Here is a 16,903-nt window from a genome sequence, read left to right on the forward strand (position 1 = left end):
TCACTCTGATGCTCAGTCTTGGTTTGGCACCCACTTAGAATGGAGCTCCCACTGAATGCTATCACCAACTATGAAGTTTGCACAGTTATTAGAGTTTTGAATGTAAAAAGTGTTAAACTGGTTGAATTTAATTACCAACTGATGGAGGTGAATGAACAGTTGTGCATGGATGTCACAAACATTGCCAGTGGTAAATTTCCAGTGATATGATCACAAAGAGTTGAGAATATTATACATAAAGATTGAAGGATCACTCCAGATGCTCTCTGCACTTTGTTTCCTGAAGCACTATCCACAGGCTTTTAAAGGGAAACTTGTAATATCATAATGTGCTTGCAAGGTGGGTACTGCAAATTTTGATGGATCACAAACAGCAATAGGTTGATTGTTCCTGTAAATTTCTTCACCCCTATGCAGACGAAAGGGACAACTTCTTGGCCTCTACTGCTTTGGGGACAAAACCTATATAGTTCACTTTAAATCTGAGGAAAAAACAAGTCACATGAGTGGTGGCATCCCTCTTCACTCAAGTTGTGAAAAATGGAACATATTTTGGAACCAGAAGAGGGTATTGTTGGCCAACTTTCTACCTGCTGCATGAGGGGGAAAAAAGAAAAGCCACCACTGACAGGTACTATGAAACATTATAAAAAATAATAAGGCAATTCAGAAACACAGAACAGGAATGTGGAGCAAGAGTTAAAGCATTCTCCACAACAGCATCCATCCTAACATGGACTGTCAAACCATCAGTCTTCTGCAGTCTTCATCATTGTCACACACCCACCATACAATCCAAAATTGGCACCGAACAACTGCCATCTGCTCCCCGAGTTGAAGGAATATTTGTCTGTGCGGCGGTTTTGCTCCAGTGACAAGGTGAACGATGAGATTTGATGCTTCCTGAAGGACATGGTAGCAGTTGGTATGACATGGGCATTATAAAACTGCCAGAACATGCACAAAAATTTACTGATGTTACGTAGAAAACTAAAGCATTCTTCAACTTATAAAATGATGCAATGTTCTATTATAGAAAATAAACAGTTGTTTATATATCTAAAAATGTAGGAGACTTTACTTTTGGAATTGCCCTTGTACACTGATTTTTTTCGATTTTCAATCGAAGGGCACCACTTCTTTCTAAATTCAAGTATGGACTATCCCAAAATTTTCACTTCGCCTATATCTATGCTTAAGCAAAATATGCTATCAGCCACACTGATGACGTTCTCCTGTGGTACAGTTACCTATAGATTCCTTCGTTTATATGAAGGCTTTGTTTTAATAGAGGCAGTGGTCCTATTGAGAGAACCTGTCTCTGGAAAAATCAGAAGAATGCACATTGCAGGTGGCAGAAATTTATATCCAGCAAAAATTAAGAACAAACTGCGTGTTATGATGTGAAAAGATACTATAAGATGGGTTCCTACTCTGCAAATTGTCAGGTTTATTGACATAATATTAGTTGGTTTCCATGGGTTTTTATTTGCTGAACAACAAGGTTACAAGTGTCCGGCTTTTCTTAGCAGAACACCACCAGCTCGATAATGGTCTCAATTCAGCACGGATGGGCTCCACAAGTTTCTTCAGAAATGTCATACCCATCCGGACCCACTCATTGCTGATTCAGTCCCGTAAATCTACCAAGTTGTGGGGATGTTGGTTATGGCGTTTCACCTCCTGCTTTAGAGTTCCAGACTGAGTGATTTAGCAAGCCATTGAGGAGCTACAGCATGCCTGAGTATTCCTCAAACCAGGTACATATGTTTGCACCCCTGTTAACATGGCTGCTGTCATCTTGGAAGATTTGAATACCCACAGCATACTCAGCTCGATGTAGAAGTAAGGCAAACACCTGCTCATCAAGACTGTTTAAACAAATGTCTTGGCCCATGTTCACAGTAACCAGAATGAATGTTCCCAAGTCATGCTACTAAATACACTTCCAAAAACAAGATAAAACTACCTCCGACCTGAACTACATCCACCATACTCTGAAGCTTCAACCCCTCACTGGGCCACTGGTGCACTCAAACCTTGCATCATTTTAAAAGGTAGCAAAGTCATGACTCTTGTGACCACCCTAAGCTTCTTTTAATCAGCTAGGGTCCAGTTTTTTTGTTGTTCATCCCATTTCTGTGAGCCACAGCCTGCTGTGAGGTTTTTGACTCCAAATGTCATTTCACATAGTTCCATTACTGATATTCTCTTGGAAACTGGTTGAGATGGACCTGCATTCACTGACAGCAGCAATTTCTGTACATTTGAAATTAAGTATGTATGACATTTGTCTCCAGAACCTGTCACCTAAGATCTTTTTACAACCACTGTTCTTATACCGTGTTACATGGTTGTGAGTGTTACACCATTCCCTGTCAACACGGACAGTAGATGTTGATATACCAACATACTGTTAACTTTATTCACAACCAGGTCATGGGCATGGGCATGGGCATGTAAAACATGACAGCACCATTCTGCCATTTTGTCACATCTCCACATCTGCTCATCGTACTCTACTGATTCCACAAAACCAGATGGCACATACGCACCACTTCACTGCCATAACTTACAGCAGGTTGTGAGTGTTACACCATTCCCTGTCAACACGGACAGTAGATGTTGATATACCAACATACTGTTAACTTTATTCACAACCAGGTCATGGGCATGGGCATGGGCATGTAAAACATGACAGCACCATTCTGCCATTTTGTCACATCTCCACATCTGCTCATCGTGCTCTACTGATTCCACAAAACCAGATGGCACATATGCACCACTTCACTGCCATAACTTACAGCAGCAGAGGAGGGTCACAATGATCTCAATCTACATCACCCAAAAGCAATCAGTGTGTCTTCTAAAGGCCGACCGGTGTGGCCGTGCGGTTTTAGGCGCTTCAATCTGGAACCGCGTGACCGCTATGGCCAAAGGTTCGAATCCTGCCTCGGGCATGGATGTGTGTGATGTCCTTAGGTTACTTAGGTTTAAGTAGTTCTAAGTTCTAGGGGACTGATGACCACAGATGTTAAGTCCCATAGTGCTCAGAGCCATTTTGTTCTTCTAAGGGGGTGGGTTGTTCTGGGGTCTAATATTTTATCCAGTGAGCTTAATGCTTGAGCAAAATATTGAGAAAATGAGAAATATATAAAACGTGAAAGTGTCAAAAGGGAATATAGATGTCTAAAAAATGAGACTGACACAAAGTGCAAACTAGCAAAGCCGAAATGTCTAGACAAGAAATGCAAAGTGTAACAGTGTGCACAAGTATGGAAGATATAGATGCATCTGCAGCCTGTATGAAAATAAAACTTAAGAGAAATGAGGTGCAAACATGTATGAATATTAAGGACTCAGGTGGCAAGCCAGTACTGAGCAAAGAAGGGAACACTGTAAGGTGGAAAGACTACATATGAGGGTGGTTTGATAAGTCTAATAAAAAGAAACAAGAAAAAAATAGTCTGCTTTGAGGGATATAAACCTGGTCCAGCAATCCTCCAGCTTTTTCATCCCATCAGAGAGGGCTAAGTCTGGTGAATATGGTGGATAAGGAACCAATCCATGCACTGTCACCACTGTTATTGCTGATGTGTGGGATGGTGCATTATCTTGATAAAATAGCACATTTTTGCATGCCAACCTTGGTATTTTTTCAGCCAACATAAGTTTCAAAAGATCCAGCAATTGAGCACGTAGGGTCCAGTTATAGTTCTGCTGTTTTCCATGTATCTAATGAGGATTATTCCTTGGGAATCCCAAAAAACGGTGGCCATCACCTTTAACAGCTGACAAAATTGTCTTTGCCTTCATTAGTGCACTTTCACCAACCTTTGTCCACTGTTTTGACTGCCATTTTAACTCTGATGTGTAATGATGGATCCAGGTTTCATCAAGTCACAAACCGGTGTAAAATGTCTTGCGGATGGTGATTAAACATCACCAGACATTAGGCTGAAATGCTGTGCTGGATGCGCTTTTGATCAACTGTGAGCAATCTCGGCAACCGCCTCACACACAGCTTCTTTGTAGCAAGGATATTATGCACTTGCTCAGTTGAAATGCCTACAGTCTCAGCAATCTCACAAATTTTTATTTGGCGGCCCTGTTTTGCCCTATCACAGATTTTCTCGATGATTTCCTTTGTGGTGACCTCAATTGGGCAGATGGGAAACACTTCTCCCTTGGTGCTTCTCTGAACACATTTAAAATTCATTCATCAAAAAGTAAAGGGTTTTCAATTACGGTGCACAGTCTATGCGAAATTCATCCAGTTATGTTTTGATTTGTATGGCAGTCCAGTCCTTCCCATTAAAATGTTTAGTAACAGCACAAAACTCTGTTTCCTCCATTTTCAATTGCAGTTGACACACTGACCAATTCAGATGGATGTCAGCAAAGAACTGTGCACTATACATTGTTGAAATTCTTTATATGATCCTTAGAGTAACACCAACAAAGAAGGCACAAGAAAAATGTTCTGTTCTTTCTTGGAAATTTACCAGACTTATCAAACAACCATCATCAGGTCTGCATAAAGGAGATAAACGTGAAGATATTACTATAGAAAGGCAAAGAATATATGATGGGAGATATGATTACTGCAAGATAAAGATCTCAGTTGAAACAAGTCCTTGGAGTAAACAACATTCCCTCAGAATTATTGATATCCGTGGAAAAGTCAGCCAAAACAAAGCTATTCCACTTGTATATAAGATATATCAGACAACCAAAGTATCCTCAGACTTAAATAAAAATATATAATAATTTCTCTTCTAAAGAAGGCAGATGATTACAGGTATGAATATTACCTAATTACCAGTTTAATAATTCACAGTTATAAAATACTGATGAACACATGTAGCCATACTGATCCTTTGACTTGTCTTAAGAGAGAGACTGAAGAGAGGCAAACTTATGTTTGTGACACTTGTAAACTTAATGAAAACTTTTGAAAGCATTTTAAAGCAGACTGCAATTGTAAGTGTCCAAAGGACATGAAAGTGAAGCTGGAGTGGAGAAGGGAGTGAGGAGGAGGTCATAGCCTGTCTTCCATATTATTCAATATGTACACTGATCAAATACTAAAGGAAATCAAGGAGAAATTAAAAAAGAGAATCAAAGCTCGGGGAGGTGACGATAATGTGTGGGATGAATGAATTAGATTACGCAATGGGTCACTAAAAATAGTAGATGAGTTCTGCTATTTGGGCAGCAAAATAACTAATGGCCAAAGTAGAGAGGATACAAAATACAGACTAATAATAGCAAAAAAAATTATTCATAAAAAAGATAAATTTGCCAACATCGAACGTAAATTTAAGTGCTAGGCAGTCTCTCCTAAAATTATTTCTATGGAGTGTAGCCTTCCATAGAAGCTTTTGAGATGATGTGCTGCAGAAGAATCTTGAAAATTATATGGATGGATTGAATAACTTATAAGTAAGAACTAAACTGAATAGAGGGGGAAACACAAATTTATGGCACAACTACACTAAAAGAAGACAGCAGTTGATAAAACACACCCCGAGTCATCAATGAAGTGTCAATTTGCTATGCAAGAATGAGAGTGAGAGTGAGAGTGAGAGAGAGAGAGAGAGAGAGAGAGAGCGCATGTGTGTGTGCATGCAAGCACACACATGTAGGTATGTAAAAACTGTAGTGGAAGAACAAAACTTGAATACAGCAAGCAAGTTCAAATGGATGTACACAGTAGCAGCTACGAACAGATGGAGAGGCTCACACAGGACAGATTAGTGTGGAGAGCTGCATGAAACCGGTCTTCGGACTTAAGACCAAGTCCAAGACCACCACCACCACCACCACCACCACCACCACCACCACCACCACCAAAACAACAACAACAACAACAACAGCACTGAAATGATGGATGGTATTCAGTGGATGAAATTTAAATTGAAAAGGTCTGCACTAGTTCTAGTTAAGTGAGTCTTTTAATATACAATTAGTTGTCAAGGTTATATTGTTTTGTAGTAGCTTTTCTTAAGCCCATACATGAATTCTGTTTATTGGTTGAGGCTTAAAAATGAATTAGGATGCAAAGGGAGGAAGAAAATTTAAGTATAGTGCTTTTGTTTCAGTTTTCTTACAGGGTGGTAATTAAATGATCGGCAGTATTGCATGAATAGAAAAAGTAATGCAGCTAAAACTCCAATACATTATTGTTCATTTTCTCTGTAAATAACACAGGGTTTTAAATCTTTGCCAAGTTTCTGACAAGGTGGTTACTGTTATTTTCTTTCGATTCATGGGTGGAGAGTTAAAAATTGTGAAAAGGATTCACTTGGATAGTATATACAATGGACTGGGTCTTCCTCATGTAATTATCAAATGGGAATACCTGTCTACTGACAAAATAATAATGTTGGACCTGATGAAGACTCAAAGACTCACTCCATTAACAGGAGATCGTAGGAACACTAATGAGAAAAACTGGCAACTCTAAATTCATGGAATATGGTAGCAATTTAATCACATGTCTATTTTCTATTAGAATGTACAGATGGAGCTTCCTGCCTAAGAAACAGATGCAGATTAGTGCAGTACATGATATAGGAGCTGATCTATACAGTCAAAAGCCAAGGAGTGTGATAGATATACAAGACAAGATTGGAAAGTAACACACAATAATTTTAGTACCACGAAGTTTAATAGGTAATAAGGGAAATCACAAATAAACTTACAACTTTTACCTACTTTTCTACATACTCACCAACATTCTCAACACATTTCTCCCATTGTAGTACCAGTTTCAAGATGCTCTGTTCGTAAAAGTTCATTTGGTTGGACTACAGCCATCTGTGGACTGCTGATTTCACTTCCGCATCTATTGCAAAGCATTGGCCAGCTATGAATTTCTTCACGACACCAAACAGATGAAAATAAGTGGAAAGTCTGGACTGTTCAGTGGATGCTGGGGCAACTCCCACCCAAATTTGTTGATTTTCTCATGAACAGGAGCAGCAACATGTATGTGAGCATTGTTATGAAGAAATTTGACACTGTCACCATTAATGTTGTGGCATTTGTCACAAAGGGCATGACACAACTTAACCACAGATTCAATGTAAACTGCAGCATTCCCAGTGGTGCCACGTTCAGCAGAGTTCACCAATAACATGCCATGCATGCCCCAGAACACTGTCACAAGAACTTTTGTACCAGAATGAGCCACTATGATTTTCTTCATACTGGAGAACCAGTATGTTTCCAAACCAAAGAGACCACCTCGGTTTCAGGTGTGTTCTGGTATGCCCACAACTCGCCACCAGCAATGATTCCTTTCAGAAAGAGATGCCATTCTGCAGCATAACACATTAATTTACTGCCCCTGTTGTTGTCCCCCATACACACCACATATGTCTCTTTGAACTTCATTCAATTTATGCCCTTTGGCTCACAAATATTGAACTACATTTCACTGCTCTTAACAAGCTGGTGATAGAAACATGCGTACCATGTTTGTTTCGTAGTTCAGATTTCTCTCACTAGAGTTCCACATGGAGGGAAAAAAACCCAACTCTCTCTGTAGTGCAAACTTCAAACTATATTGTCGTGATATTTCAACATTCCAGCTGAAATCTAGGGAAGAAAAAAATTACTGTACTTTACTTTCCGATTGATCCTCCCTCATATAATATCATGGCCATTTTTATTGAAAATTTAATCTCAATTCAAGATGTGTGCTTAGAATGGATGACAAGTGGCCATATTACATCACAGGAAAAACTGACAGATAATGTACTGTAGGCATAGTTGAAGAATACTTACTTAGCAAATTCTGAGAGATGTAGAAAAGCAGATATTTTTTTTAACTATGCAGTACCCAAGAGAACATTTAATATCAATGCAGGACAGAAAAAACATGCCATTTCGATAACAGAGTAGTTTCCAGTAATTTGATCATGACAAGCTCTGGATGCATTGAATTAATACACAAACTGCCTTTACTTCCCTTACTGTTTACTGGAGCTGTTGCAGGACTTGTGTAGAAAGAAATTTCACTAATCACTTACACACAGCAAAGAAGGCTGGTAACCTGCTAATGAATTTGGTAATATTTACTTCCAAGGGAGAAAATCCAAGCACTTGCTGACAGAAACACTTGAAAGTAGCTTCTGGAACTTGTATGTTTGTTCCTCAGGGAGGAAAGACGAATGGGTCAGATAAAATTTAAATAAAAAGGAGAGGTCACAAGATCAGAAGTTGAGAGCAACACCAACCCTTGAGAGGGCATAAAGGAACTTACAATTTCCAATAGCCAAGTGTAGTTTTTTCTACTTTAAAATGTTTTTTACTTGAAATTTTATCCACTAAAGTACTGGCCAGTCATTGTGACTTTTGCAATTTTATAGTTTTCTCAAGTGACTTTTACTTATTATTATGTTTATGAAGATACAGTACACTCAGAATGCAGACACACATGCATTGAGCAACAAGCACTTACATCACAATATGTTGTTTAAAAATCACTGAGAACATTTTAAAGCTTCTAAAATGATTAGTAAAATTCTTGTGGGTCAGTGTCGGTGTCATGATGTACAATGAAAACTCAGTTATTGGACATGTGTCATCACAACAAAAAGTATAAAGAACTTCAAAGTTTTTTTTTCTTTCATATTTGTTGTATCTTGTTTCCAAAACACAAATGAGTGCATCAATATGAATTTTATGATCTACAATCAATCTATCATCTACAGTGTGCATGCACGTGTGTGTGTGTGTGTGTGTGTGTGTGTGTGTGTGAGAGAGAGAGAGAGAGAGAGAGAGAGAGAGAGAGAGAGAGAGAGAGAGAGAGATGCAATAAATAGTACGTTTCCATTTCTAATAAATTTATTGTTTACCTGATCCTCCTCATCCAGTAAGCCACTCTCTTCAAATTCCTCCATATCAACAGGTTCTTCGTCGTCATCATCATCATCGTCGTCATCACAACCACCACCACCATCAGCACTACCATTGCTATTGCCACTTGGAGTAGAAATGAGTTTTGATGTTTTTCCACTGGCTGTTAGTTCTAAAGCAGCAGACTCTGTCTAAATAAAAATAAAAATTCTCACAAACTGAGCTCATTACACCAACAGTCTTTGTTAAATGAAATAAGTGGAATTTCTGTGTAAAGAACAATGTAACAAAAATCATGGCTTCAGTAATTAAATCACCATCTTTCAGACATGGCTAATGACACAAGATTAACACACTGCCCTTTCCCAGTGTGCTTCGGAGTTACTCTTGATAGGACACTGTCATTCAAGCAGCACATTGAGAAGAGCAGGGCAAAAGTCCAATCACGGAATAACTAACTTGGCAAGCTAACAACATCACAATGGGGAGCTAATCCATAAGTTTTACGTACCACCACAATGGCACTCTGTTACTCTGCTGCTGAGTTTGCAAATCCTGTCTGGGAGTGGTCATGTCACACAAACAAACTGGACACTGCCGTGAACCAGATGTGTAGACATATTAGTGGATGTCTTAAGCCAACAAGAGTAGAACACCTACACTCCTTATCATGAATTGCTCCACCAAATGTCTGACATTGAATAGAGGGCAGAATTAAACAAACAAAACAGGTTCAAGATCAACGTCATCCGCTACATGGGTAGCGAATGGTAGCAAAATGCCTTAAGTCAAGAAGTAGTTTTCTCCACTCAACCGAAGCACTCACAGATCCACCAAAAACTTCTAGAAAAAGACTGTGGCAGGAACAACAAGAATTGCTCACGATTCTGAGGAAGTGGTGCCACCAGGTGTGGAACTTGAGTGGGAGCGATGGAAAACCCTGAACAGGCTGCATTCAGGAATGGGCAGATGTAACAGAAATCTGCACAAGTGGGTAATTAGTGAAAGTGCATTGTGTCCGTGTGGGAACATCCAGACCATGAACCACCTGCTTCGATGTCTGCTAGTAAACCATCCAAGAGTGTGCATGGCCCAAGACCTGATGGCGTACAGCGAAACAGTGAGGGCATATGTGGACTTCTGGAAGAAGACTGAATAATATTTTATTATATTGTATATAATGTTCCATTTATTTTAATTAAATTAGCATTGTAATATTGTAAATTTTATAGCAGACAAATTATTCTATAATGTGTGAATTTATTGTAAATTGTTTGTAGTACGCATATGAAATATATATATATATATATATATATATATATGTTGGCAGAAAGCATGGATACACCTCTAAATATTATCATACCTAGCACACTGACTGCCACGACACAAATGGACAACATGGCAGAGGTTTGCACATGATGCTGTCTGTCCACCTGTAGGTACACACTCCACTCGGTTCAGTACAGCATATCTTTTGATGGCATGTAAAAAAACATAAAAGTTCAAAACAGTGAATAAGAAATTGTAATAGATTTCCTGGCTGCCAGTGTCAACTCGATCAAGAAACACAAGGTAATGCATAGTACTGAACTACACACTGTACTAAACATAGTGGAGCATGTGACCACTGTTGAGCACATGGCAGTCAACATGTTAACAAACCAATCTCCCAGTCAATGACTGACATGTTCTCTTTTCTTAATTTATGCATGAGAATTTCTTTCCTTCTATTTTCTCATTAATTAACATCTCATAAATGGGGTTCACAGTCATGTGAACTACAAAACTGTGCTTCAGCACATGTCAAAACCTAAAAAATATCTGGTGAATATACACATCATCACATCCATTAGTATGTAAGGGATTACAGACTAGCATCATTTTTATCTAGAGTGGACGTGGAAAAAGGAGTCACAACATATGAGAAAGTTGGGTGCAAAGTCCAGCTTTTCATGTAGATCAGAACCTAGAAGCATTGGTATTCTGGTTTCTATGGGTTTATATTTTGACCATCATTTTTTATTCCTAGTTCACTGTTGCTACTTGACTTTACATATTGCCATTTTGCCATCTGGAGTTAGTGAGTGAAGCTGTGGATACTAGAAAATGGAATGGCAAATGGAGAAACCTGAACATTTCCGACATATTCTTCTGTCCGAGATCAATGGCGAGAAGACGCAGTCGAGGAAGCCAGAAACATTTGCACCATTTTTAAGGAGAATCATTTTGACATTAGTGACCGTCCACATTCAGGAAGACCTTTTGGGTGTAATGAAGATTGTTTAAATGCATTAGTCCACATCAGTGTACTTTTGAGAACTGTGAGCATTCCACAATCACGCAGCATTTACACGCAGTGGAGAGCGTACAAAAATCGGGCGTATGGGTACCGCATGCTCCAAGCCAAAATCACAAAAATTGGGTGAGGGGTGGAAAGGGGGGGGCCAACACATGCACTTCTGTCACCAATTGGCTTGTGAACAACACCGATAATTCCTAATGTGTACTGTTGCTGGTGATGAGAAATGGTGTCTTTATGCTAACAGAAGGAAAAGAAAGGAATGGCTGAGCCCAAAAGAATTCCCCATAGAAAGACCTGTGTGCATCCACAAAAGGTAATATTATGCATCTGGTGGAACAGTGATGGTGTGGTGTACTATGAATTGCTTCCCTAAGGTATAACCATCACTGCTGACATTTATTGTCAACAACTGAGATGTATTGCAGACACAATCCAAGAACAACAACAAGGGAGTCTGCAAAAAGTGATGTTATTCCATGATAATACCTGCTTCTGTTCTGCTAGACTGACAAAAAACATTATATAGGTATAGGGTTGGGAGGACATTCCACACCCACCTTATTCACCTGCTCTTGCGCCTTCAAATTTTCACCTTTTCCACACTATTGAACAACCTTCAAGGAACTTCCTTTCGGGACGAAAATGCACTCTGAATATGGCTCAATGAGCTTTTCACCTCAAAACCACATGATTTCTACAGTCGTGGAATCAAAAAGTGACCACAACATTGGCAGACTGTTTAAGAGACTGAAGGACAATATATTATTGATGGCAAAAAGCTCTGTTACGTGTATCTGTTGTGTTTATTAAACTTATGGAAAAATGATACAAACTTATGCACCAACCCAATATTTTAAGGAAACTCATTAAAATGTCCCATAATATGCACACCCTGCCAGAAATCAATGATGTGGGTAATAAAATTAAAACTATATGGTATATTGTGAAACAGGAGACAGGACAACTAGTCAGTGTGCAAGACACAACAACATTTAAAATAAATGACAATGCTAGAACTTACAATTCGCAAATTCAAGTACTTTTAACAATCATTTCATAGCTGTAGCAGCAAGAACAAGATTTAATGGCTCAGTTGACAAAGCAAGAGGGTATTTTAAAATGTAATTTCACAAAACCTTAAGCAACTAGAAGTTGCACCTACAACCTTAACTGAAATTAACAGAATTATTAAAAAAAAAAAAAATCTCATGTGGTGCTTCTGGAATTTAAAACCAAATTCTGAAAATTGTCCTTAGTAATAAAGATGATGCAGCAAGGGCACAGGGGATTTTTACAGACAAATTAGAATATGCTTGTTAAACCTCTTTATAAGAAAGGTGAGAGGAAAGACTTAAATGATTATTGTCCAGTTTCCTTGTTGACATCTTTTCCCAAAATATTTGAAAGAGTAATGCACTCAAGAGTAGTCTCATGTTTAAGTAGAAACAATTTACTTAGCACATCAGTGTTTGGATTCCAGAAGGGTTGCTCAACTGAGAATGCTATTTATTTTATTAGAAGCTGCAAATAATAAGATGTTACCGGGTAGGATTTAACAATGAGAAGTTGTGCTGAATAATTCAATATTGGAAAGGTAGAAAATTTTAGTGACTAGGGAGAAATCATAAAGAGAATCCCACAGGGTTCAATTTTGAGTCCACTCCGATTCCTTATATATGCGAGTGACCTTCCACTTAACATTCATCAAGCAGAACTGGTACTTTTTGCAGATGATGATAGTATTTTAATAAATCTCATTAGAGATCAAAAGAAGACAAATGTTTTCAAAGGATTCTTAAGTGGTTCTCTGAAAATGGACTCTCCCTTAATTAAAAAAAAAAAAAGCAGCACTATATTCAACTCTGTACAACAAACAGTCATAACAATAATTGGTGTAGCACACGAACTGAATCAGTAAACAGGGTAGAATGCTCCATATTTTTGAGTGTAAAAAGAAGCAAGTTACTGAGCTACTCAAATAATGTAGTTAGCCACTCTTGCTCTTTGTGTAATTGCTTGACTTGGGAACACACAAATGAAACTCCTAACATATTTTCATATTTCCACTTAATAATCTCTTGTGGAATAATTTTTGGGTAATTCATCACTTAGAAAGAAAGTATTGATTGCACAAAAGTTAGCAGTAAGAACAACATGTAGTATTTGCCCACACTCATGTAGCCAACTCTTCCAAGAGTTGGGCATTTTAACTGTACAACCATAATATGTATATTCCCTAATGAAATTTGTCATAAATAATCCATAATATAGTGACATCTATACCTATAGCACTACATGAAAAAATTGCCTTTATTACCCATTATTAAAGCGCCGTCAGTGGCTCAGATAGATGTTCAATATGTAACAACAATAATTTCTGATCAGTTGCCCAATAATATAAAAGTCTGGCAAGCAGCAACGTAAGTTTTAAATCTAACCTCAAATCATATCTCCTGGACAATTCATTCTACTCCAGGGACAAATTTTTATTTGAAAACTGCCAGCCTGTAAAAACAGTAGTTTTAACAAGCAGTTGCATGGTTAGGACTAAAAAGTTATATGTTCACTAATGTTAACATTACTCACTTGTACATATGGCCTCCCTCATTTCGTCCCCCATCATTTCAATAGCATAATAGCCCAAATGATCTATGGAACATGCAGATAAGTACTGTATGTTGCATATTTAACACTGATATCATATTTTACATGAATCAATGCTCATGAACTCTGTACATATGACAACTGAGGTAACTGGCATGAAAACTCATTATGTTGGAAATAATGAATTAGTTCAATATATGTTGTCATACCTACTTGATATGGATGCCAAACAGTGGAGCAATACTCAAGTATTGGTCGTTCCAACATCTTACATGGGCTATAAAATGAAAGCTTCCCTTCCATCATAAGCTATTCTACTAGGTACATATCTATCCAATGTTAGGTCAGCTATTCTTTTAAGTTTAAGTCACAGTTCCTCTCTTGCTCCTGCCTAAAGCTAAATGTTTCAAATTCTCTTTGAGATGTGACACTACTGACCCACTATCTAGTTTATTTTATAAACATATAAATCTTTCTACTGGTTTTAACTGCTGTTTGTGTTTTGGTCATCACTGTTGCCACAACTGCCTCATGGTACTGATTCCACTTTCAAGATGCACACCTTCACCTTCAAAGGAGTCACACTTTGCTCGAATGTTTTGGTGGTTTATCACAAGATTTCAATAGTTGTGGGAAGAATTTCCTTAGGTCATAAACTAAGGCTTTGGTGTCTACAACGGCCATCATTATCTGTATTGGATGGAAGTCACTTACTTAATCTCCACATGTATACCAGGTATAGCCAGGAGAATACTGGAACAGACTTGCTTGCAACTGGTTCACAGTGTACACGTTACCTATAATATTACAGAATCTAATATTATGGAATTACAAATAAATAAAATTGACGATTAAAATTCTTCTGGGTATTATACTGCATCAAGGCTAAAAACTAACAAAAATAATAAACTAAAACCGACGTTTCGGCCGAAATGTCGGTTTTAGTTTATTATTGTTGTTAGTTTTTAGCAATGATGTGGCATAATACCCAGAAGAATTTTAATCACTATGACACCGGCCGCAGAAGCCTACGTTCTTAAATAAAAATGACTTAGGAGTACTAGAACGAAAGACCAATGGGAATGTACTACATGAAGCTCGGTGTGAGATATTCCTAAGCAGCAAAATGAATAATACACGGATATAAAAGTAGCACTCAGACAAGATAGCCACAAAGCTCAGTTCCATCAGCTTTGTACTTAAAAATTTCTCATTTTGTTGATCTGTGGAAGGAATTATTGGCATCCACTGCATAACTTCACACACTTCTGTATTATTCCATAATTGTCTGGGGCAATGTGGATAATTCAAGCAAGTATTTATTCTGTACAAGTTGTAACTGTTATGTTACATGGCTAGAAATTTTTTTCTGAAAAGTTTAGTAATATGGCGCAGTATAGCGTAAAGGAGCCAACAATGTACAGTAGCTGTTGCACTGCGAACCGAGGCAGCGAGGGCTGAGCAGCCCCAGGAGGAAGCAAGAAGCCTTTCATTGGAGGAGAGGTAGCAAGGGAGTTTCAAGCAGCACATTTCTAGAGAAATTAAAATTGTAGTGTTAAATTTATGACTGAAAAAGAGGGGAATGGTAGAGATTAGTCTCACACTGCAAATAACAAATGTATATTATTTTCTGAACCACGCCAGGGTTGAATGTATTAAGTATTATCCTTAAGGGGAGATAGAAAAGAAATTTTTTTTTTCACATTTTCAGATTTTTATCTCAGCCGTAATTTTTCCCGAGGTCATGTACCATTACTGTATGGTTGAATGATGATGACGTCCTCTTGGTTAAAATATTCCTGAGGTAAAATTGTCCCCTCTTCAGATCTCTGGGCGGGGACTACTCAGGAGGATGTCGTTATCAGGAGAAAGAAAACTGGCATTCTACAGATCTGAGCGTGGAATGTCAGATCCCTTAATCGGGCAGGTAGGTTAGAAAATTTAAAAATGGAAATAGAAAGGTTTAAGTTAGATATAGTGGGAATTAGTGAAGTTTGGTGGCAGGAGGAACAACACTTCTGGTCAGGTGAATACAGGGTTACAAATACAAAATCAAATAGGGGTAATGCAGGAGTAGGTTTAATAATAAATAAAAAATAGGAATGCGGGTAAGCTACTACAAACAGCATAGTGAACGCATTATTGTGCCCAGAGACGAAAATGTAATAGTCATTGGTGGCTGGAATTCGATAGTAGGAAAAGGAAGAGAAGGAAACATAGTAGGTGAATATGGAATGGGGGTAAGGAATGAAAGAGGAAGCCACCTGGTAGAATTTTGCACAGAGCATAACTTAATCATAGCTAACACTTGGTTCAAGAATCATGAAAGAAGGTTATATACATGGAAGAGGCCTGGACACACTAGAAGGCTTCATATATATTATACAATGGTAAGACAGAGACTCAGGAACCAGCCTTTAAATTGCAAGACATTTCCAGGGGCAGATGTGGACTCTGACCACAATCTATTGGTTATGAATAAAATTGAAGAAACTGCAAAAATGTGGGAAATTAAGGAGATGGGATCTGGGTAAACTGAAAGAACCAGAGGTTGTAGAGAGTTTCAGGGAGAGCATTAGGGAACGATTGACAAGCATGGGGGAAAGAAATAAATAGAAGAAGAGTGGGTAGCTCTGAGAGATGAAATAGTGAAGGCAACAGAGGATAAAGTAGGTAAAACGACGGGGGCTAGGAGAAATCCTTGGGTAACAGAAGATATACTGAATTTAATTGATGAAAGGAGAAAATATAAAAATGCTGTAAATGAAGCAAGCAAAAAGTAATACAAATGTCTCAAAAATGAGATCGACAGGAAGTGCAAAATGGCTAAACATGGATAGCTAGAGGACAAATGTAACGATGTAGAGGCATATATCACTGGGGGTAAGATAGATACTGCCTACAGGAAAATTAAAGAGACCTTTGGAGAAAAGAGAACCACTTGTATGAATATCAAGAGCTCAGATGGAAACCCAGTTATAAGCAAAGAAGGGAAAGCAGAAAGGTAGAAGAAGTATATAAAGGGTCTATACAAGGGTGATGTACTTGAGGACAATATTGTGGAAATGGAAGAGGATGTAGGTGGAGATGAAATGGGAGATACGATACTGCGTGAAGAGTTTGACAGAG

At 38.2% G+C, this 16,903-nt stretch overlaps 1 protein-coding gene across 1 annotated transcript in view; it reads right to left on the reverse strand.

Annotated features, from left to right (window-relative positions):
- Window positions 1-16,903, reverse strand: part of LOC126162494 (ubiquitin-like-conjugating enzyme ATG3) — an 86,185-nt gene that overhangs the window by 23,739 nt on the left and 45,543 nt on the right. Inside the window, exon 4 of the mRNA XM_049919038.1 lies at window positions 8,868-9,059. Coding sequence (XP_049774995.1) covers window positions 8,868-9,059 — 192 coding nt within the window. The remainder of the gene's footprint in view (window positions 1-8,867; window positions 9,060-16,903) is intronic.

The sequence above is a fragment of the Schistocerca cancellata genome, chromosome 2, assembly GCF_023864275.1.
Source record: "Schistocerca cancellata isolate TAMUIC-IGC-003103 chromosome 2, iqSchCanc2.1, whole genome shotgun sequence".
NCBI lineage: Eukaryota > Metazoa > Arthropoda > Insecta > Orthoptera > Acrididae > Schistocerca > Schistocerca cancellata.